The 21,221-nt window shown below is 61.4% G+C and overlaps 1 protein-coding gene across 5 annotated transcripts in view; it reads left to right on the forward strand.

Moving 5' to 3' along the window:
- The window catches only part of CELF5 (CUGBP Elav-like family member 5), a gene marked incomplete at its 3' end in the record, with an annotated part of 41,908 nt that extends 25,041 nt beyond the window's left edge, over positions 1-16,867 (forward strand). Inside the window, exons 3-12 of one of the 5 annotated variants that reach the window (XM_079115194.1) lie at positions 2,122-2,173; positions 3,747-3,875; positions 4,957-5,036; positions 6,562-6,708; positions 7,359-7,500; positions 7,581-7,727; positions 9,291-9,353; positions 10,339-10,422; positions 13,038-13,181; positions 14,416-16,867. In XM_079115194.1, coding sequence (XP_078971320.1) covers positions 2,122-2,173; positions 3,747-3,875; positions 4,957-5,036; positions 6,562-6,708; positions 7,359-7,500; positions 7,581-7,727; positions 9,291-9,353; positions 10,339-10,422; positions 13,038-13,181; positions 14,416-14,543 — 1,116 coding nt within the window. Of the gene's footprint in view, positions 1-2,121; positions 2,174-3,746; positions 3,876-4,956; positions 5,037-6,561; positions 6,709-7,358; positions 7,501-7,580; positions 7,728-9,290; positions 9,354-10,338; positions 10,423-13,037; positions 13,186-14,206; positions 14,331-14,415 lie in introns of those variants that run through there. The other 4 variants (XM_079115195.1, XM_079115197.1, XM_079115196.1 and 1 more) reach the window with 4 other exon arrangements.
- Positions 16,868-21,221: the final 4,354 nt, after the last annotated feature.

A 21,221-nucleotide genomic window follows, 5' to 3' on the forward strand; every position in this document is an offset into this window, starting at 1 on the left:
GCCCCTAAGAGGCGGTTTCCATGGCAACAACAATTGCCAGCTTCCGTGTGGTGAATCAGCGTTGCCATGGTAACCCCATCCTCATCTGCCCAAGGTGCTGGGAGTAGGGAGGAGGTGAGGGCCAGCGGAGGCGGATGGGAGAGGAGGGGCAGCAGGAGCTAGATCTCAGGTGCCCCTGGCCCCCCACGTCTGGCCACCCCAACCCAGACGCTGGTCGCATCTGGTTGAAATAATCTCCCCTCTGCCTCCAGCTAGCAGGGTGTGGCACCCAGGTGCAGAGGGCCGGGGGTGGGGGGCAGCGGCCGAAGGATGGGGGAAGGGAGGGGTGCTTTGGGGCTTTCCTAGGTGGTCTGAGGTTGTGGCTGCCAGTGGCTTTGGGGCAGGAGCTGGGCTGGGGGAATTGGGAGCGTCGGGATGAGCAGAGGCCTCCTGGTTCTGGGGCTCCCAAGGCTGAGTTCAAATCCAAGCAGCCCACAGGAGCCCAGCCCGACAGCACGCAGAAAGGGGGCGGGTGTCAGAAGGGGCGGGTCTTAGCGAGGGGGAGGGGACTCAGCGAAGGGAGGGGCTCCGGAGAGGGGAAGGGCGCAGAGGGGGGCGCACTTGGACTGAGGGGGCCTGAGTGGAGGTGGGCTTGCGGCGGGGACGGGTCTGAGAAGGGGGGACCCGAGGGGAAGGAGTTCAGAGGGGCGGGGCCGGCGGGAGGAGGGAGCGGCGGGCTGGACGCGCGGGCGGAGCCTCGCGTCTGCGGTCCCCCGGGCCTTCCTGCCGAGCTGTCTGCAGCCGCACGTCTGTCTGGGTCTTGATTTTGGCATCGGGAAGGTGGGTGCACACTGTGCCTGTCTCGGGGTGTCGGGCAGTCTCGCCGTGATTGAAAAGCCGATGCCTTTTCAAGGGCCTTCTCTGTGCCAGACATCGAAAGGCAGAGAGGTGGAAAGTGCACCCCGGAGCCCTCAGGGCTGAGGGGATGTCCCTCCCGGGAGGGCCTAGTTCCAGCCAGGGGCGCCTTTCTATGCTGGTGGACATAGGCCACTTCCTTCTGGACGTTCAGTTCTGCAAGTTCCTCTGATTTCTCCACATCCTACCCTGTGTGGGCTGACGCAGTGGTCCCCAGTTGGAGGGAGACAGCAAGACAGACACTTCCGGCCCTCAGGCAGAGGGGCCAGGAGCCCAGGGGGTAGAAGGATTGCCAGCCCCGGGGTTTTAGAGTTGGGTTTTGAAGGATGAACGCGTTCACCCAAGCCTCCACTTTGGGAGGAGAACCCTGTCCCAGGATGAGTACCTGCCTCCCCTACTTTCTGACTTCAGATATGCACATTAGCTGGCGCCCAGGACTGTGCATGCTGTGGAGGTGCAGCAGGGGGAAAAGTACCTTCTACGGAACATGACTTTCAGTGCTTGGGGTTGGGGACAGGGGAATCCAGAACAATGGAACAATGGGTCCAGATGATTTGCTGGTCCACACAGATATGATGGTCCTTCTACCCAAAGCTCAGGGATCTGGCTAAAAGTAGTTGCCTGTGGTGTATCTGTTAGCTACTGCTGAGTAACACACAGTCCCAGGCACTTTATTTGTTCGTGAGTCTGGGTTGGCAAAGGCAGTGTGAACTCACTAGATGATCCTTCTGCTGGCCCCTCCTGGGGGTCATTCAGTAGCTCACCCAAGTTTGCCCCCTGGCATCTCAGGGTTCCAAAAGGCAGGATGGAAGGGACAGACCCCCTGAGGCCCAGGCTTAGAACTTCCAACACATTCTGCTGGTCAGACAAGTCAGAGAGTCAAGTCCAGGTGCTGGGACTGGGAAGTAGAGTCCACTTCTTTATGGTGGGAGCCACAAGGTGACGTCACATACAAGGTCAAGAGGAATGGGGCCATCCTTGCAAACAGCCTGTCGAGTGTGGGAGGCAGTCTTCCTGGAGGGAGGGATGATTGTCACTGGGTCCTGAAAGGTCCCACCCTGGGACCTGTGTGTCCTTCAGTTTGGGATGTTAGTGGGGGCTGTGGGCTGGCGGGTCCTGAAGTGAGGGAGGTGCACATAGTGCCCAGCCAGGCTCAGGAGTGGCCCCTTAATCCGCCTGCCCACTGCCCACTGCCCACCTTGACTTTGCCCTCCCCTCTCTCCACAGATGGCGCGGCCAATCCAGGTGAAGCCAGCAGACAGCGAGAGCCGCGGAGGTAGTTGTCATCTCTCCACGGCTGCCAAGCTGGGGTCGGCAGGGGAACAGGGAGGAGGGAAATCCCTTCCTACCTGTCACTGCAGGGAACAGTGGGTGTGGCCTGTGGACGGCAGATGCAGCTGGCCTCAGCTGCAGGAGCTTTGGCGGTCACGTGTGGCTCACGCCCCCTGGTGGTGGGACAGGTCCAGGAATGGGTTCTGCCCAAGTGCGGCTGCTTGCAAATACCCTATCCCTTTCAGGGCGTGCTAATGGGGGTCTTCAGAGGGGACCGGGTCCCGAGGGCTGTGGGCCGTTCTCTGGGACGCACGTGTGCATGTTTGCGTGTGTGTGCGAGTGCGCTCCTGTGTCCACACACATGCAAGCCTGTGTGCGTGTGCTGCTGGTGCCATGAACACACATGGGCACCTGCCCACGTGCACGCACAGCTGTGCCTGGCCTGTGTATGTACTTGGCCGGTGGAGGCTGGGGCCACTGTGTGCGCGGCCGATGCCTCTGGGAGGTGTGACCCATCCTCATTGGCTCCGAGGCTGGTCATTCATGGGCATTTCATATCCTCTCCCTAGCCTGGGTGGAGGGGAGCTACTGGAGAGACGGAGGGGGGCAGGGGTGGGGCAGGGCCATTAGGACCGCTGTGCCTGTGTAGGAGCCTGGTAAACCGGACTGGGTCGTGAACAACTTTCACTTTCCGCCCCGGCTGCCACGGTGGGAAGGAGGAGAGGGACAGGGCCATGTCTGCAGGACTGTTTCTCTCTCCTTTTCCTCTCCTTCTGTTTCTCTGGTCCTTTCTACTCTCCCTCTCTCTTTTTCTCCCTGATGCTCAGTCTCTCTGCTTCTCTCCCCCACCCTCATGAGTGACAGCTGCCCGAGAAGGGTTTCCATAGAAACCAGCTCACCATCCCCGGGAGATGAAGCTGCCACTTTCCTGATTACCAGGGAGCAGTGCCATTATAGAGGGCACAGCTCTGGTGCCTCACATGAGAGAGGCTGGCCCAGCCTCTGGCCTCGGACTCAGGCAGGTCCAGCCAGCCCCTGACCCAGGCATGCCAGATGGGACTCCATGCACCCTGGCACCTGGTTCTGGTGCACACACCCTCTCTCCTTGGACATTGGTTGCCTGTGCCCTTCAGCCCCAGCAGGGTTGGGCAGGGGGTTCTGCCGGGCACTGCTGAGAGCAGGTACCCAGGCCTGCAGACTTGGAGGGAGGTGGGCAGGCAGGCAGGGACCTGGGCCCGGCAAGGCAGTACGCAGCAACCTGGTACCGTGTGCGGGTTCTTGAGTGCACAGGAGAGAGACCGTCTTTGCCCAGGAGTAGCCAAACAGAGCGCGGGATGCCGGGGAGGGCATCCCAAGTGGGCGCAAAGCCTGGGAGATGGGAACACGCAGGGTACAGAGCATGTCGGAGGGAACTGGGCAGGCACAGACTGGCCTCTTCGCCGGGAGGCTGTGTTCCCCGATCCCGATCTGCACAAGCAGAACCGGAGCCAGCGGAAGCCGGACGCTGTCCGTGGCGCACTGGAGGGCCAGAGGAATCACCGAGGCCCGGGACTCGACTGAGGTGGTGTCTCCGCCCACAGGGGACCGGAAGCTGTTTGTGGGGATGCTGAACAAGCAGCAGTCGGAGGAGGATGTGCTGCGGCTCTTCCAGCCCTTCGGGGTCATCGATGAGTGCACCGTGCTCCGGGGGCCTGACGGCAGCAGCAAAGGTGACGGGCGGGGCGGGGCCTGGGAAGGGGGCGGGGCCGCGGGAGGGGAAGCGGGCGGGCCAGCGACCTGTGGGAGGGGCCAGCGGGAGGGGCGGGCAGTTGATGGCCCGTGGCCGTGGGCGCGCCCGGGAGAGGGCCACCGGGTTCCACCCGCGTGCCCTCGGCTGGTCCGGGGCAGCTGCGTCCGGACCTCGGTGTCCCCGACCTGGAATGTCTCCGTCGGGATCTGCGCCAGTGTCCGAATGAGGGCCCTCTGCCGCGTCCTCGTCGCGCCTCGCCGGACCGACCGTACCCAATAGTGTCTTCTTTTTTGAAATTGAGATATAATCCACACACCATAAAATCCACCCTTTTAAAGCGTGTAATGAAGCGCTTTTTAGAACAGTCACAAAATCGTGCTGCCATCTGCCTAATTCCGGAACATTTCGCCAGAGCTGCCTGGCCCCTCCTCCTGCTGTGGGACGAGTCCGTGGTCTCTGTGCGCCTTGAGGCCTCTGTCCATGCGGCCGTCTGGCTGAATTTGCGGTGTCTGGTGGTCCGGTGTGTCTGCCCGATGCTGCGGGTGTAACTGCTTGGGTCTGCCCTGGCGTGGTGGCTCACGGCCGGTCTGTACGCCTCCGAGGCCGTGCACTTAGCCCCAAGACTCCCTGTCTAGTGGTGTGTCCTCTCTGCCCCGCACATCTGGTGCCGGCATCTGGACTTTCTGTGGGTGCTGGACTGTTTTCCAGGCCTGGCCTTCCCTCATTCTAACAGACAGGACTCCCCACAGTGCCCGCGCACTGTCCACATCTGTGTGACTGACAGCCTCTCTGTTCATTTGTCTGAACCACTGGCAGACAGCCTGCTTTTCTGGCTGACCCACTGGGAGTCCAGTGGCCAAGGTTGCTGTCTCTCTCTGGCTGGCTGGGCCACCGTCTGACACTGGCTCCCTCTGGTCGTGTGCCAGTCTGAACAAGTGGCTGCTGTCTTTACCATCCAACTGTCCAGCTGTCCGACTGTGCTGGTGCTGGCCACGCAGGGCTCCCTGTGGCCCCACCTCCTCGTCCTCTGAACCCTCCCCCTCCCCCCTGTCTTGGAGCAGGCTGTGCCTTCGTGAAATTCTCGTCTCACACAGAGGCCCAGGCAGCCATCCACGCCCTCCATGGCAGCCAGACCATGCCGGTGAGTACCAGTGCCCTGGGCACAGGCAGAGTGAGGGGGACCTGGACAAAGCCATTGCACCCAGCCAGCAGCCGTTGGCTCTTCCTCAGCGAGGGCGCAGGTGGAGGAGGCTGGGGAAGGTGCAGGGGTGCGCGCATGTCTACACGTGTGCGCACATGAGCTAGTGTATGTGCCTGCCAGACCCGAGTGTGCAAATGTGGGTGTACTGGATGACAGGGCAGTGCGTGCGTGTGTGTGTGCTGCAGTTTTGTGCAGGGCTGGGGTGCCTGTGTGTGGTTGCGTCCCCACATGTATGTGCAGGTGGCGTGTGTGCACATTTGAGTGTGTGCAGGTCTGGGTGAGCACAAATGGCGCACGTGGATAGGTGGGACCGTGTGTACACACGTGTGTGTGTGTGTCCCAGAGGGGGAGAGAACTGGGGAACATGACAAGGACAAAGCCTGGGTGCTGGGGATGGCAGCCAGGAGGGACATGGAAGATGGGGCCAGAGGCCCAGGAATTCAAGACTGAAGAGCACAGGCCTTCTCTTGAGGCAGTGGGGAGCCACAGAGAGGGTAGAGTGAGGGAGAGCCCAGCCAGTAGCAAATATTCCTTTGGGTCAAACTAGGGGGCAAGACTGGAGGCCTGGACCCGGGTCCAGGTAGGGGAGGATTAGGCCTGAGCCAGGGCCAGGCGGACAGAAGGGCTGGTCTGGAAAGAAAACGGGGTGAACATGTGGGTCCTGCTGGCCCACGTGCAGGCAGGAAGCATGTCTGGGGTCTGCGGCAGGGACAGGCTGAGGAGGACCATGAGGCTTGCAATGCCCTGTCCCCAGGGAGGGGCCCAGGATCCACTGCTGCTGCCTGTGCATGTCCACACCTGCCAGCCTCAGGGCCTGCTCTCCTCAGCTGTCCTCCAGCTCCTCAGCTCAGGCTGTCCCTGACTGGAGCGGGAGGACAGTGGGCAGGGAGCTCTCTGCCGACCAGCACAGAGAGGCCACGGTGTGTCTGGGGGCTGGAGGAAGGGCTTTTCCCTTCCCAGCCGGGGTCAGGTGTGCGCCGCCTGTTAGGGGTGGAGAGCTGCCCCTGTGCCCGGAATTCTCTGGCGCCCATCTGGGCCTGTCTTGCGTCCTGATGCAAAGAAAGCCCTGCTGGTCGTGCCTGGGCCGCCCTGGGCTGCCTGCTGGTGTGACACCCATTTCCCAGCCTGGCTGTGTGGCACCTGTCCCATAGTCCCACCCCTGTCCTAGTAGGTGCGCCTTTTAGCTGTTGTTTGGTGTGGGGTGACAGTCACATAGGTTGCTGGCAATGCACTGTTCCCCAGACGCAGCCCAGGGCCTGGACACACACCTGTGCAGATGCCAGGCCCGGGATGCTGACCGCCACCTGGGCTTCCGGTGGCCCTGGCCCCTTCAGCTGTGAGCCTGCGGACATGGCTGGGAGCACTGGCGTCAGGTCCCCACAGGAGGGGCCTGAGCCACCAGGGCTTGGGAACCCCGGCCCTGGCTACCTCCTGCCCTTCTTCCCGCTGCTTGCCAACACCGCAGGGAGCCTCCTCCAGCCTGGTGGTCAAGTTCGCAGACACAGACAAGGAGCGGACGTTGCGGCGCATGCAGCAGATGGTGGGCCAGCTGGGCATCCTGACGCCTTCCCTCACCCTGCCCTTCAGCCCCTACAGTGCCTACGCCCAGGCTGTGAGTGGCCCCCGTGGAGGTGTGCCCAGCACTTCCAAGACTACGCTGGAGATGCAGGCGGCCTCTCCCTCCCTGCCCAGAGGGCCCGCCTCTTTGCCCTCTTCCTGTGTCCTGCTCCACCTCTCTGACTCAGGACCCTATCCTGGGTGCCTGAGCCCCCAACTCCAACCTGGTTCCTAAGCCTCAGACCGAGAAGAGCCCCTTCCTGTGAACTGAACCCCAAGTCTAGGCTAAAACTCTAATTCTGGACAAAACACAATGCCAGGCTCAGCCACCAAATCCAGATTGAGCCCCAACCCCAACTTGAGACCAAACTCAGACTGAGTCCCTAATCCAGACTGTACCCTGGCCCTGGACTAAACCCTAATCTCAAATTAAGACCTACCCTTGGGCTGAACCAAGATCCTGGCTGTCCCAAGTCTAGATTAGGTCCAGTTCTGGCTAAAACTCCAAATCCAGGCTGATCCTGAGGTCTGACCTGCTTGAGCCTTGATCCCAGGCTGAGCTTTAATTCCTGACTGAGCCTTGATCCCAGCCTGGGCCAATATGTACCCAGCATGTCCTGCTCTCTTTACCCCTGCTGGACCAGAACTCATCCCTAGAGCCCTCTCAGGGCAGACTGTGCCCACTGACGCCCTCTTTACCCCCAGCTCATGCAGCAGCAGACGACGGTCCTGTCCACCTCGGGCAGCTACCTGAGTCCTGGAGTGGCCTTCTCACCCTGCCACATCCAGCAGATTGGTGCCGTCAGCCTTAATGGGCTGCCCACCACACCCATCGCTCCTGCCTCTGGTGAGCGTCGGGGGCCTCAGGATGGGCGGGCAGGACCCCGACCCAACAGCCAAGGCTCCTGACCCTCTTCCGCTCCACAGGGCTGCACTCGCCCCCGCTGCTCGGCACTGCTGCGGTGCCTGGCCTCGTAGCTCCTATCACCAATGGCTTCGCAGGTGTTGTGCCCTTCCCTGGTGGACACCCTGCCCTGGAGACTGTATATGCCAATGGCCTCGTGCCCTACCCAGGTAACTCAGGGTGGTCCCCTGGAGCCCAGTGGGGCAAGCATGAGTCCTTATCCCATGGTACCCAGGGAACAGAAGGGCAGGACAGAGGAGTCCCAGCAGAGCAGATGTGAGCTATGGTCACAGGAAGGGAGGTCTTGGCAGGGCGGATAAACAGAGGAACTACATCTGGATGGTTCTGGGTTCAAATTGCAGTTTGGTGGCCCAGGGTTGTTTCTTTAAGTCTCAGCTCATCCAGAAAATGGGGCCAAGGTGTGGTGGTGCACACCTGTAATCCCAGCAGCTTGGGAGGCTGAGGCAGGAGGATCGTAAGTTCAAGGCCAGACTCCACAACTTAGCAAGGCCCTGTCTCAAATATTAAAAAGGGCTGGGGATGTGGCTCAGTGGTGGAGTGCCCCTGGATTCACACCCCAGAACGGAAGAACAAAGCCAGAAAACAGAAATAAGGCAAATGCATCGCCTCAGGAGGTCGCGTTGACGGTGAGCCCGTCATGAAGGCACTTCGTCCCCTGGAGGAGCAGCAGCCCAAGAGCCTTAGGTTTTAATGCCCCAGCTGGGGAAGGATGGACGCCTTCATCCATTCACTCCATGGATGAATGCTGACCATGCGCCAGTTAGGACTGCGCCTGCCCTCCTGAAACACGCCCCGCTGCTCTCTACCTTACACCATGACTTCAGGACAAACCTCTTCCCAAACATCTGTCACTAAGTCATCTCTGCCATGGAGGAGAACGGGTTTGAACTCCTTTATTTAGTAGTAATTAGAGGCGCAGGACGTTGCACAAATAGTCCAGAGCAGCTCCAGGAGCTGCCCGGCTCCACCTACGCCAATCTCTGGGCTGACGCCCCACACCACCTCGGTGGACCGTCAAAACCAGGAAATTGACCTTGGCATAGTGCAGTCAGCTCCAGACCTCATTTGGACTTTGCCGTTTTTACATGCCCCTGTGTGCGTGTGCGCGCACACACGCGTCTGAGACATTTTGTTAGAGATTTGCATAACCACCACAATCAAGAAACCTTTCCATTTCCACAAAGGAACTCCTACCATCCTTTTATAGGCCGCCATGCTGTCCTCCAGCAGCCTCTGTGCTGGTTGTAGGGGTCAGAACAGCCTCTCCCCTCTCCTCTCCTAGTGGCAGCCAGGAGGTCTCAGCTGGATGGGGGATCCGTAGGGCATCCGATGGGGGTGGGGAAGGCGTGAGCAGCGAAGGGCTGAAGTGCTGCTGAATCCAGAGACCAAGGGAGGGACCAGGGTCACCCCTAGAAGTCGAGTGCGTCAGGGTGGGAGAGTGAGGTGAGGGGGGTGGTTAAATTCCTTTGGAGTCTGAGAAACCTGGGTTCCAGTCTGGCTTCTGCCATTTGCTGAGTGGTTCAGTGCCAGAGACTTCACCTCTCAGCCTCAGTTTCTCCACCTGTGAAATGGGGTCACACCCACAAAGGGTTCAGCACAGAAGCGGAGCTGGGGCGGATGTCTGTTGCTCTCCCACCTGCCCTTAGAGGCCTGGGGTGACTGGAAGACTTTCGCCGCCCCCGCCCCACCCCACTCCTCCATCTGTCCCGCAGCTCAGAGTCCCACGATGGCCGAAACGCTCCACCCCGCCTTCTCCGGAGTCCAGCAGTACACAGGTAGGGAGGCAGCTCGGCCGGACCGAGCGGGCCCCGCCCCTTCCGCACCGGCCACTTCCGATTCTGGCCACACCCGCAGGGCCTCCCTCTCCTCTGGCCTCCGGTGCCCAGCCACACCCCTGCCTCTGGCTCACCCTCTCAGTTCACGCCCCTGGCCCATGTCCTGCATTCATCCCCTGGCCATGTTCCTGGCCGCCCTCCTGCCAGCCCCAAACCAGATCCCCGAAGTGGGCCGGTCCCTTAGGGCCTGGGCTTCACCATAGCCCCGCCGCTTAGGTTTGCGCTGCGGTGTGGGGCCTCCCCTTCACCACGCCTCCGGCCCTCGCCCAGACCCGCCCGGCCCGTTCCCCTTGTTCTCTCGGGACTGACCACGACTTTGCCAGAGCCTCAGCCCCGCCTCTGGCTCCTCTTCAGAAGGCCTGGCAGTGGTCTCGCCCCCTGCCATGGCCCTGCCCGCTCCACTGTGGCCTCTGCCCTTCCCTCCTCTGGGGGCCACCCAGGTAGCCCCTCTTCCATGTGGCCGTGGCCCTGCCCCTTGTAGGACCGGCTCTGTGTCGGCGCCCCTCGACTGGCGTTCCCACGCCCCGCCCGGCCCCGCCCCTCTTGTAGTCGCTGCTCCGCCCCCTTAGCGTTGCTCCGCCCCGCTGCTCTGTAGGGCCCACCCGAGTCAGGGCCCCGCCCCTGCCCTGCCCGGCCCCGCCCCTGCTCCGCCCCCAGAGCGCTGCTCCGCCCCGCTGCTCTGTAGGGCCCACCCGAGTCAGGGCCCCGCCCCTGCCCTGCCCGGCCCCGCCCCTGCTCCGCCCCCAGAGCGCTGCTCCGCCCCGCTGCTCTGTAGGGCCCACCCTTCGAGTCAGGGCCCTGCCCCTCCCCTGCCCGGCCCCGCCCCTGCGCCCTGGTCCCGCCCCGCGGCTTGGCCCCGCCCCGCCCGCGCCGCCCGGCTCCGCCTCACGCCCGCTCGCGGGGTGTCTCGCTCCGGTCTCCGCAGCCATGTACCCCACCGCGGCCATCACGCCCATCGCGCACAGCGTGCCCCAGCCGCCGCCCCTCCTGCAGCAGCAGCAGCGAGAAGGTGAGGCGGCCGTGACCTCCCCGGGCGCCAGCCCCCCCTCTGACCTCCACCTGCCGCACCGTCGGGGTTGTCTTTGCCCACGGCATCTCCCGCTCAGCCTCTGTTACCTCCCCTGGACGGTGGGAACCGTGCGAGGCCCGGCCCGTGTGGAACAGCAGTGGCCCTACCAACCTCTCCAGAGGTCTGGAATTTGGGAGAGAAAACCCTTTCTGAGGGGGGGCATGGCTTCCGTGATGAGCCTTGGGTAAGCCGAGGCCTCTCCAGGAGGGAGGCAGGAGATAGAGTCAGGGGTCTGACAACCCAGGTTCTAGTCCGTGCATTTCTGACTTGGAGGCCCCTAGCGACCCTGTGCCTCAGTTTCTTCATATGCAACACGGGCGTGCGTCTGGGCCCAGAGGTGTGAGTGGGAGTGAGCAATGGCTGATCCTGACACATAGTAGGTCCTCAGCACCCAAGGGGGCCCTTCCTCTCTTTAACCCATGTATCAGTGTGTGTTGGGGAGGGGTCCAGCCAGAAAGGCTCTAGACCGTCCCAGGGCAAGGCCCCTGACTGATGGCTTGGCCCTGGACTGAGTTCTCCCTTGACATCTGCCTGTGGATGGGGACACTGCCAGGGTGCAGGCGCCAACTTTGGAGGCGAGCCCTGGGGTGAGGGGGCTCCCCTGACTGCCAAGCAGCTGCTTCCCTATCCTGGGTCAGATAGCATGTCCCATGGAGACTGTGTGAAAAGCCTCTCTCCCAGATACCCGTGTTTGTCCGAGAAGACCCCACAGCACCCCCATTTTCCTACCACAGGATGGCACCAGCAGGGACTTCAGAGAAAACTCTGAAGTGTCACTGTCCTTTCGGGGGGATGACTCTGGTCTGGGTGTCTCCTCCAAGCTCCTTCTCCACCTCCACCCTCAACCCAAGTGGGCTGGGCAAAAGCTGCCTGGAACACACCCTGTCCTGCGCATCCACAGGCTCGGTGTAGGATTCGGCCAGCGTCAGATGGAAATATGGCACTGAATGCTTGTGGATGGCCCCTGCCCTTGCTCCCTGTGCAGTGCGGTGTAGCAACGTGTGCACGTGGTTGACTTTGGATCAGGGTGCTAGTCGTCCACCACGACCTAAGTCTGCGGGGGGACCAGCAGGTCCATCAGACCCTGCGTCGTGTTGTAGACGCGAGCATCTGAGACTGGTGTCTCCGGGGCCCTGGCAGCTGTCTCCTGAGGCTGCTGTGATGCTGGTGTGCACTCTACAGCTTCACCAGCATGAGTCCCAAACCCAAAGGGGGGCCGGAGATCAACAGTCCAAACCCACCAGCAGCATGTCAAAGAAAAAAGGCAGAACCTAGTAGAAGTGGTCTCAGCCTTCTGCCCCTTAAATGACCATGAGCACGTGGCCACTGCCCCTGTGGCACACCATGGTGGGAGAGGCCTGTGGTCTGCGCATGGATGCGGCGGCCATGTGTTACTGTGGAAAGGTGGAAGGAGGGTGGAGTCAGGTGCGGGGAACCGTCCAGCGGGCCGCAGTTTGTGGTGTGCGTGTGCTTGCTGTCTGTGTGTCCTTGGGAGGTGCGGTTCTGCTGGCTATGGTTTTCCACAGTCACCCAGTGTTGGGGGCAGTAAACAAACACAGAATTCAAGTTACGCTCAGAGTCACCCTGTCACCTGCCAGTTGGAACAAACATGAACTCCAATCCGAGCTTTATCGCAGAACTGTGGTCCTCACGAGGAAGGGCCCGGCCATGGCTGCGGTCCGGGCTGTGTGCCGTGGTGGGAGGGGAGGGGATCTGCATCAGGGGCTGATGGCTTAGGACATTCGGGGCTCTAGAGTGCTGTTGATGCTTAATTTATAATTTTATATTAGCCAGGCACTGGGGATTATTTGGGTTGGGGATGGTTGGAAGGATTAATCGTGACTCTTTTAACAACAATTTCTGCTTGGTATGACATAACCCTGCTCAGTGATCTATTGTTCCTGTACGTCTGGGGTTCAGGACTGAAAAACCATGTTGATTTCATCTGAGTTTCTTTTTGTACCATCTGACTTTTGAAAATTACCGGAGGCTTGGGGGATTCTCCCTGTGTAGGGCTTGAGAGTCCGGAAATGTTTTGTTTTATTTTGCGATGATTGGACTTTCTCAAAAGTTAATTTTATTTCAAGGGGGTGCTGGGTTTGGGGCCCAAGGCCTTGCACTTGCTAAGCCCCTTTCCCCCAGGCTGCCCCGCTTGAGGGTTGTGGCAGTGGCACCTTAAAACACTTAAGGACTAAGCAATGATCACAGAGATACGGCCAAGCGCCCTCGTGCCCAGGCCCCGTTCACTGGCTGCCAGTGGCCTGGAGCAGAGCGCAGGATGGGTTTTCTGGAGGTCTGGGTGGTCCGGAGTCTGGACTAGACTAGCTGGCGTGCCAGTTCCTGGGCCCGACCCCTGCTGCCCGCCTGCCTGAGGGTGGGATCCGACTGAACGGGGAATGGCGGTCTGTCCCTCGCTCCCCCCTCCAGGCTGCGGCTTCCATGCGGCCTCCCCTACCCCTGCAGCTGGATGCCAGGATGTGGCCCGGACAGCGCCCCTCCCGGGGGTCCGCCTCCTCTCCTTGGGGGCTTTATGTCTTTCTCTCCCCCACCTGCAGGTCCCGAAGGCTGTAACCTGTTTATCTACCACCTCCCCCAGGAGTTTGGAGACACGGAGCTGACGCAGATGTTCCTGCCCTTCGGCAATATCATCTCCTCCAAGGTGTTTATGGATCGGGCCACCAACCAGAGCAAGTGTTTCGGTGAGTAGAGGCCCTAGAGCAGGGACGGGCGGCCGTGGCTGGCCACAGCACAGGTCTGGGCCAAAGGAAGCACATTCATATTCAGAAGGTGCACTTACAGGGTGCCACTGCATGCCGGCACTTTCCTCATATCCCTTTCAAAGGCCCACCCGTCAACCCAGAGCTACTGTGTGCACCCATTGTGTGCCGGGCACTGTGCCGGGCACAGCGTGCAGCACCCACAGAGGCCAGTGGAAGGCCAGGGACTCCGCCCTCCTGTGGCGCAGGCAGCCCACGAGGGCCATCACGGGACAGTGGTGGGAAGGGAAGAGTATCCCCGTTCGCGGAGGGAGGAAAGAAAGTCTCAAAATGGGCAGGTGACAGGACTGAGGTCACCATCGAGGAAGGGATGCAACTGTGCCCCTCCCAGCTGGCCCCTGCCCTACTCCCAGGGAGGTGAGAGAAGGGGTGGGCCCTCGGCGTGACCTTCGGGGTCATCTGCCTCCTCTGGGCCCATTTCCCAAACGGCACAGTGAGGTCAGTCAGAGGTGATTGTGACCAGCAGGACATCAGACCCTGTCCCCAGCTGTAGGTGGGCCCCGAGCTCTTCCTGGGCATTGGCCAGGCAGGCAGGACCCAAGCCGCTCTGTCCCCGCTCTCTCTCCACCTCCGCCTGCTGCTCATGCTCCCCACCTGGAGGGCCTTTGGCCCCCTGGCCTCCACCTGGTCCTCAGGAAGCCTGTGAGACCGGGAGGCAGGGTTGGTGGCCTTAGGTGCCGGGTGGAGGGAGCCGGTTTGGTGAACACCAAAGGAGGGCTACTCAGGAAGGGGCGGGGTGTTCCTGAGGGCCGGCCTCCAGGAGGCTGATGGACACAGCGAAGCAGGCCCAACAGAGGACAGGGAGGGGAGGGGAGGAGTGCCCTTGAGGGAGACGCCCTGGAGACAGGGTCTCTCGGGAGCAGGGTGGCTACCGGGGCTGATGGAGGCAGGCGTCCTGGGGGAGAGGAAAGAACGTGGCTCTGGGACCCACCTGTCTCCCTTGCCAGATGGGAAGTTCCTGCAGCTTGGACCCCAGGTCGGGAGTGAGCTCCCCGTCCACAGAGGAATACGAGTCCAGAGGCAGCAGCACAGAGCCAGGGCCGCCGCCGCGTGCCCTCTGGCAGGCCCACCTGCCCGTGCGAGCGCGCACCACGCCCTCAGGACCCTCAAGAGCAGAGGCCCTGTGCCCACCTCACCGCCCACCCCGTCTCCGCAGGCTTCGTGAGCTTTGACAACCCTGCCAGCGCCCAGACCGCCATCCAGGCCATGAACGGCTTTCAGATCGGCACGAAGAGGCTCAAGGTGCAGCTGAAGCGGCCCAAAGACCCCGGACACCCCTACTGACCGTGCCCACAGCCGCCCCGAGGCTGCGGGCCTGGCCCAGGTGAGCCGCCAGGCGGCCCCATGCCCCACCCCAGCCCCGTGTTGTCCACACCCTCCTCCCCTCGCTTACTCTCCAAACCCTCCCCCGGGGGATGCTGCAGGAGGCGACAAGAAGCCCCCAGGCTGGGTTGGCAGGGACAGAGTTGGACAAAGATGCCCCCGATAACCCTGTGGCCAGGGCTGGACCAGAGGGCGGGATCAGGGTGGGGAGGGGGGGTCCACTGAGGCTGGCTGGGGAAGGGCTTCAGGAGGAGGTTCTGAAGGATGAAGAGAAGTCCACACGTGAAGCCAGCCTTGGTCTGTGAGGTGGGGGGGGGCTTCTGCCCCGTCCTGTGGGTCTGTTCCCTGACGGAAAGCCCGAACCCAGAGGAAGAAGGTTCAACGCACACCCCAGACCCTGGCCCTGAGGTGGGGACCTCAGAATATCCAGCGTGGAACTAGGTGGAGCAGAGGAGGTGGGGACAGCGCCCGAGGCCCCTGCTCCCGCTCCCCGCCAGCTCGACAGGCCCCAGCTTCCCCTTGCGTAACATGCACCCAGGGGGCTGATGAGAAGGTGGAGCGGATGTCCCGCCAACCACTGTGCAGAAAACCCCAAACAAAACCCCAAGCATGTTTTGCATCAGAACAAACACACTTATTGGCAGTTTCTCTGGCAACGGAATAGCAAGCCAAGGGCTCTCTGTGGAAACAGGAAGCTGGTCCCAAATCTGGACCAGTTTCGTCTGCGCAGTGGGCTCCCAAGGAAGGATCCACCCAGGGACCTGCTGGGTCTTTTTGCAGCCGAGCCCAGAACCACCACCTAAAAAGCTCTGGATAATTTGCTTTGATTCTTTTTTTTAATCACCCTGGCCATCATCATCAGAGAACCTCTCTGGGGTCTGGCACAAAGTAGGTGCTCGGCGAGAGCCGGTTAGTGTGTCTTAGAATCTGTGGGGCACTGGGACAGATTGGAGGGGACCCTACCTGCACGGTCAGGCACTGCAGGGAAGTGCCTTTGGGGACCACCAACCGGAAGCCACAGCAGAGACCACACTGCCGTCCACTCACGATGCGCTCTCAGCTGGCAAGCCTCACTGAGCCTACTATGTGCTCGGCTGTCACCAGCGTCTGGGTGCTCAACTGCCAACGAGCGAGAACACGGCGGGGGGGAAACTGGCTTCTGGACTTTAACTGGCTGGGAGCGGGAAGGGGTCGGAAGAGAAGCACCCTTGTCCCACTTGTCCCCAGAACCAGGGGCTGTGCTCTCTGGACAAGATGGGCCCTGGGTTCCCAGTCCCCACCTGGCTGGGGCGAGCGAGAGGCGGCGTCCTAGGCAGGTGCCCCAGGACTGCTCCTTGACAGCCTCCCCCAGGCGAGGGGCCTCCCCCAGGAGGCTCCCTCCCACCAGGACTTTCCCCTGAGTCACAACCGTGTGGACACCAGCCCGCCCCTCCCCTTCTCCCTCGCCCCGTCCCCAAAATGTGAAGCCTTCTGAGGCCACAGTGAGGGGCCTTCCGCTCTGTCCTGGGCGGGGCTCCTGGGCTGGGAGCCAAGGGCTCAACCGCTGCCCCCGACTGTAGGGCCTTCCTTGCCTGTCGGACCCCTTGGTGGCTTCCCAGAAGGAAATCACAGCTTTTCCTATATGTATACATATGCGTATATACAGAGAGCTATAGACAGTATATATATATATTTTTGAGTATTGCTCATGGGGCCAAACTTTTCCGACTTCCTTCCATCTAAGAGGTGACCCTGAGCCGGTCACTCCGCAGGGATGGAGGAGGGGTCGAGGCTGGCCGGGCGGCCAGGTGCCCGTCCACCCACAGCTGGAACATCAGGCCAGGAATGCGCCAACAGAAATACCTCTGGGACTTTGGGCCCCCGCCACCCCTGATTCTCCCAGGCCTCTGACCCGGCCAGCTGGAGCGTCCCTGACTGGGCTGCTGCTCTTGGGAGCCCCCGCCAGGGCCTGCCTTCCTGTGGCACAAGGAGCCCCTCTGGCCCCACACCCTTCTCTGCCCCACCCCTCAGTCATAGCCTTACTGTGTGACCAGTAGCCCTTAGCTTTCCGCCGGGGCAGCCAGGGCTGGGGGAGGCCCTGTCCCTCACTGCCCGCTCCCGGGCAGGCAGCCATCGTCCCTGCCTTTGAATCACCAGCCTCGAATTTAAGGTCTTGTAACCACGATCGCCAAGCGTGTCGGACGCGCCCAACCCGACTGACTGCCCAAGCACCCCTTTATGGAAGACCGTGACCTTGATAGTGACCTTCATACCTCGACAGTTTTTTTCTTTGTTTCTTTCTTTCTTTCTTTCTTTCGGTATTTCTTTTTTTCTTTCTTTCTTTCTTTCTTTCTTTGTTTCTGTCTTTTTGAGCAGGTACAAAGAAAAAAGATGGGGGGAAATCCAGCGATAACAGGTGTTTGTTTCTAGCTGGGGGTCTGGGGGCGCTCCTGTACAGCCACCGGCCGCCGCGCCCCCGCGAAGCACAGAGGCATGTCCGTCAGGACGTCCAGCCGGGCCTCTTGCCAGATGAGGCTCCGGATGACTTAAGCTCAAAAACAAAACGAATTTCTAAGAGGAGAAAGAGATACAGCATTCCCTTCTGTTTCTACCAAAACGTGGTGACTGACCTGGGGGGCAACCACAGCAAAAAAAGAAAAAACAAAGAAAAAAAATACAAAAAACAAAACGAAACAAAAAAAGGAAAAGAAAAGAAAAAATTCCTGGCAAACTCGTTTCGGTGTTCCCGAGTTTGGTGATTGTCCCGAGACACTCCTGTGCGCGCCTGTGTCCCGTCCCCGCGTGCGCCGGCGAGTGCTGCGCAGCCTCGCGGGCCCGGCACCCGCCCCGCGGGCCTGCGGGAGTGCGTGCGGCGCCCGGCGGTGTCGATAGTCCATGTTTACTGGCTGTAAATACCATTTTTATACTCCACATCGAGACCTGCGTGATTTGTACGATGTACTTTATTTCTGCTACGAGTACTTTCATGAAGTTTCAACCTCGACCGACTTTCTCACACGCACACACGAGGGCCGGGCGAGGACTCGGAGTCTTGGGTTGACGTGGTTTGGCTTTCGTGTCAGCAGGTTTCCCGTGCCTGGAGAGCTCCTTGTCACTTGTTCAGGTGAGAAGCGACAAGCGTCTTCAAGTCCAAACGCCGCTCTTTGGTCTGAGAAAAACTAAAAGTTTATTTAATAAAAGTTTTACTTGCTAAAGACCCGCCTCCCGCCTCGTTTTCTCTCTTGTGGATGAAGAACCAGCGGCGCCAGGCTCGGAGGAAGCCAGACAGGGCGAGGGGACCTGGAGGAGACATTCCGAGTCACAAGGAAACGCCCGTCCGGGTCCAGGGGCCGTGGGGTTGGTCCAGAAGCCTGAGAAGTGTCTGTCCTTTTTCCAAAAGCAGCAGGTGCGGAAGTCCTCCCACACATCCCGTTACTCACTCAACAGACGCTTACCAGACGCCTACTCGGCGCTGGCCGGGACCGGTCGGCGGGGTCTGGGCCGTGGGGTTGGGAGTCTGCACCATTCCAACAATGGAGCTGAAGCTCGGGTAGCGTGAAGTCCACCCTGCACTTCAGCCTCTTCAGAGTGACAGACAGCAACTGGGCACGTTTGTGTGGTCGCACAACCACCCCCTCTGTCTAGTTCCAGAACATTCCATCACCCCGAAGGAAGCCCCTTCCCCATGAGTAGCCCCAGTCCTTCCCCAGCCTGGTACCTGCAAGTCCACGCCCCGTGTCTGGTCACCCAGTGAGTGACCCAGAGTGGCCTGTGTGTCTGGCTCTCACAGCAGGAGGTCCTCAGGTGCGTCCACGCTGCAGCTGCCTCGCCTGCTCCTGCCCGGGGCCGAGGCCGGGTGGGCGTGCGTGGAGCAGATCCCTCGGTGGCGGTGGCTGTCGTCTCTCCCCCTCGGAAGCCGCGACCTGCCGCGGCAGCCTGGGTGTCCGAGTTCCCCCGCGCAGCAGGTGTTCACTCCCGTGGTGCCCGCGGCGTGGACCTGCTGGGCTGGACGCAGGCGGCTCGCCTCGGCGGGGCTGTCCCCAGGCGCCGTGCTGGACCTGGCCCCACGGCCTGCCCTGTCTCTGCAGCCTGCAGTCCTGCCCTCGGCGGCCCTGGCGGGCTCCCGTTCACCTGGCTCAGGCGACATTGGGGTGACCCCGAGGAGGGGGCTAAGCTGCGTAGACGCTGGCCGGGCCCAGCCCAGGGCCCTAGCCGGGGGTTTGGGAAGGTGCTGCGTGGCCAGGGGAAGACGGCCAGTGAGCCCAGAGCCGGGCGCGGGAGGCCAGGCCAGTGGGCTCGGGAGTGCGCGTGGGGCCTGGGTGAGCGGCGGGAGGGTGGGAAGGTGGACAGGATGGGCTGGGGGCTCGCCCACGGGGCACTTCACGTCCTCGGAGCAAGTCCTGAAGGCTGTGAGGGTGCAGCCTCCGGGGACAGCCTGGGGCGGGAGGGGCGCTGGGGTGACCTCGGAGCCGAGCCATGGCCCCTCGGCTCTGGGAGCCGCCCGCTGCCTGCCAGGAGCTCTGCAGAAGCCTCTTGGAGGAGGCCGAGGGAACCGAGGCCCAGGCTGCCCCCCAGGCCCCAGCTGGGGCGAGAGCTGGAGAGGATCGCAGCCGCGGGGCCGGCTCGGGTGGTGGGACGCCAGGACGATGACCGCGGCGGGCGAGGGACAGGGGGCGAGAAGGCGCGCTCATCAATAAGTGCCCATGGTGGCCAGATCCGGTCTCTGCCCTCCAGAGGCCAAAGTCTAGGAGGAATGTGGACAGAAACGGAGAAAGCCACCCGGATCCAAAAGGCACTTCCAGATGGTGCTGCGGGCCGGACTCTAAGTGACGCCAGGCAAATCTGGGCCCTACCTTGGGGGCAATAGGGAGCCACAGAGAGACTTAGAGCAGAAGGCATGCGTGGAGGCTGGCGTAACGAGGAGACCTGGGGTGCTGCTCATAGAGCATTAAGCTGACCTCTGGAGGTGGTGTGGCAGGACACTATTCCTCCCAAGCACCAATTATGCACCTACTCTTTGCCAGGCATTATATCTGGCCTATGTTGTCCAACAGTAACCACAAACCAAGTGTGGCTATTTGAGTTTAAATAAAAGTATCCCTTCCCTTCCTTGGTTACACAAAGCCCCCTTGTATTATTTTAATTTTTTGTAGCTGTAGATGGACAGAATGCCTTTATTTGTTTATTTTTTATGTGGTGCTGAGGATGGAACTCAGTGCCCCACAGGTGCCAGGCAAATGCTCTACCAGTGAGCCACAGCCCAGCCCACAAAGCCCCTTTTTAAGGGCTCAGTTCCCACATGTCCATCACTGCAGAGAGCCAAGCAGCAGCACTGTCTGAGCTTTATGGGATTAATTCATTTAACCTGACACGACCCTCTGAGAAATGTTCTGTGAATAATATCAGGGTATAGGGACCCAGAGAGGGCAAGTGACCTGCCTGAGATCGCACAGCTGGAGGTGACCCCAGGCCGTCTGGTTGGCCTTGGCTGCTGGGCTGAACCACTTCTCTGCCTGTGCAGCGGCTAAAATTCAAGTATGTTAGATTGGGATTCGAGCTACAGTGTCTAACGGTCCAGCTTTGACTTTTAATGTAATTCCGCGTCGCTGGCATTCATAGCGGGCACCCTTGTTGCTGTTCGGATGTACTGTCCCCCAAAGCTCCCGCGGGGGCCGGAAGAGGCAGGTCGGAGAAATGGCTTGGTGGCACTCTCACCCCGCTGCGGGACCTCACCCCGCTGGGCTGGCTGAGAGGGTGTGGGGAGGAGGTGGGGACTGGGGCGTGGACGTGGGGTGTGCACTGGGGCCTGGCCAGCCGAGCCTCTCTGCTTCCTGATCGTGAGGGGGCTGTCCCCCTCTGCCGCACTGTCTCCTCGAGCCCGAGGAATGGAGCCGCCTCTATGGACTGAGACCTCGGACGCCGAGCGCCCTGGCGTAGCCTTTCCTCCCCTAGGGCTGCGCTGCTTGGTGTCTGGGCACGGCAGCGAGAAGGCTGACTAAATCCACCTCGAAGCACCGTCTGGGCTGGGGCTGGGTCAGCGGTGGCGCGCTGGCCTGGCTCGCACAAGGCACCGGGTTTGATCCTCAGCACCACATAGAAACAAATAAAGTAAAGGCCCATCAACAACTAGGAAACCCCAAGACCACAGTCCCTGGGTGTGTCCGTAATGGTGGGCAGGGCCGCCGTCCCCACTGGAGGCCGGACTCAGGGAGAGCAGGGAAAGCTGGGGTCAGCCCTGCGCCCCGCGGGCTGGGACGCCTCCGTGCCCAGAGCAAAGCCTGATTCAAAGGGGAGGACACACGTCCCTCTGGAGAGTGGGCAAACGCCCTCCCTGCCAGACAGCCGAGGCCGCACGCGGCCATCACCAGCCACACGGGCTCAGCCGAGTGGCTCCGACCCCGGGTCTCGTGCCAGCCGGGGCCGCCTCCCCTGCGGGTGCCTGGGCCAGAGGCGCTGCTGCCCAGCCACCTCCCTCACCGGCTGTGCATGGAGGCCTGGCGGCTCATCACCGGGTGGCTCTCTGGCACGGCACGGCCTTCTCCACCCCACGGCGGCCTGCTGCCCCCAAACTGGGTGATCCGAGAAGAGAGTGCTCACCTGTCTCCGGTCACACGCATTGCCCCCGCTTGTCCTATTCATTGTGAGGGAGCCACTGGGTCC

Source organism: Sciurus vulgaris, assembly GCF_902686455.1.
Source record: "Sciurus vulgaris genome assembly, chromosome: 16".
In the NCBI taxonomy this organism is placed as follows: domain Eukaryota; kingdom Metazoa; phylum Chordata; class Mammalia; order Rodentia; family Sciuridae; genus Sciurus; species Sciurus vulgaris.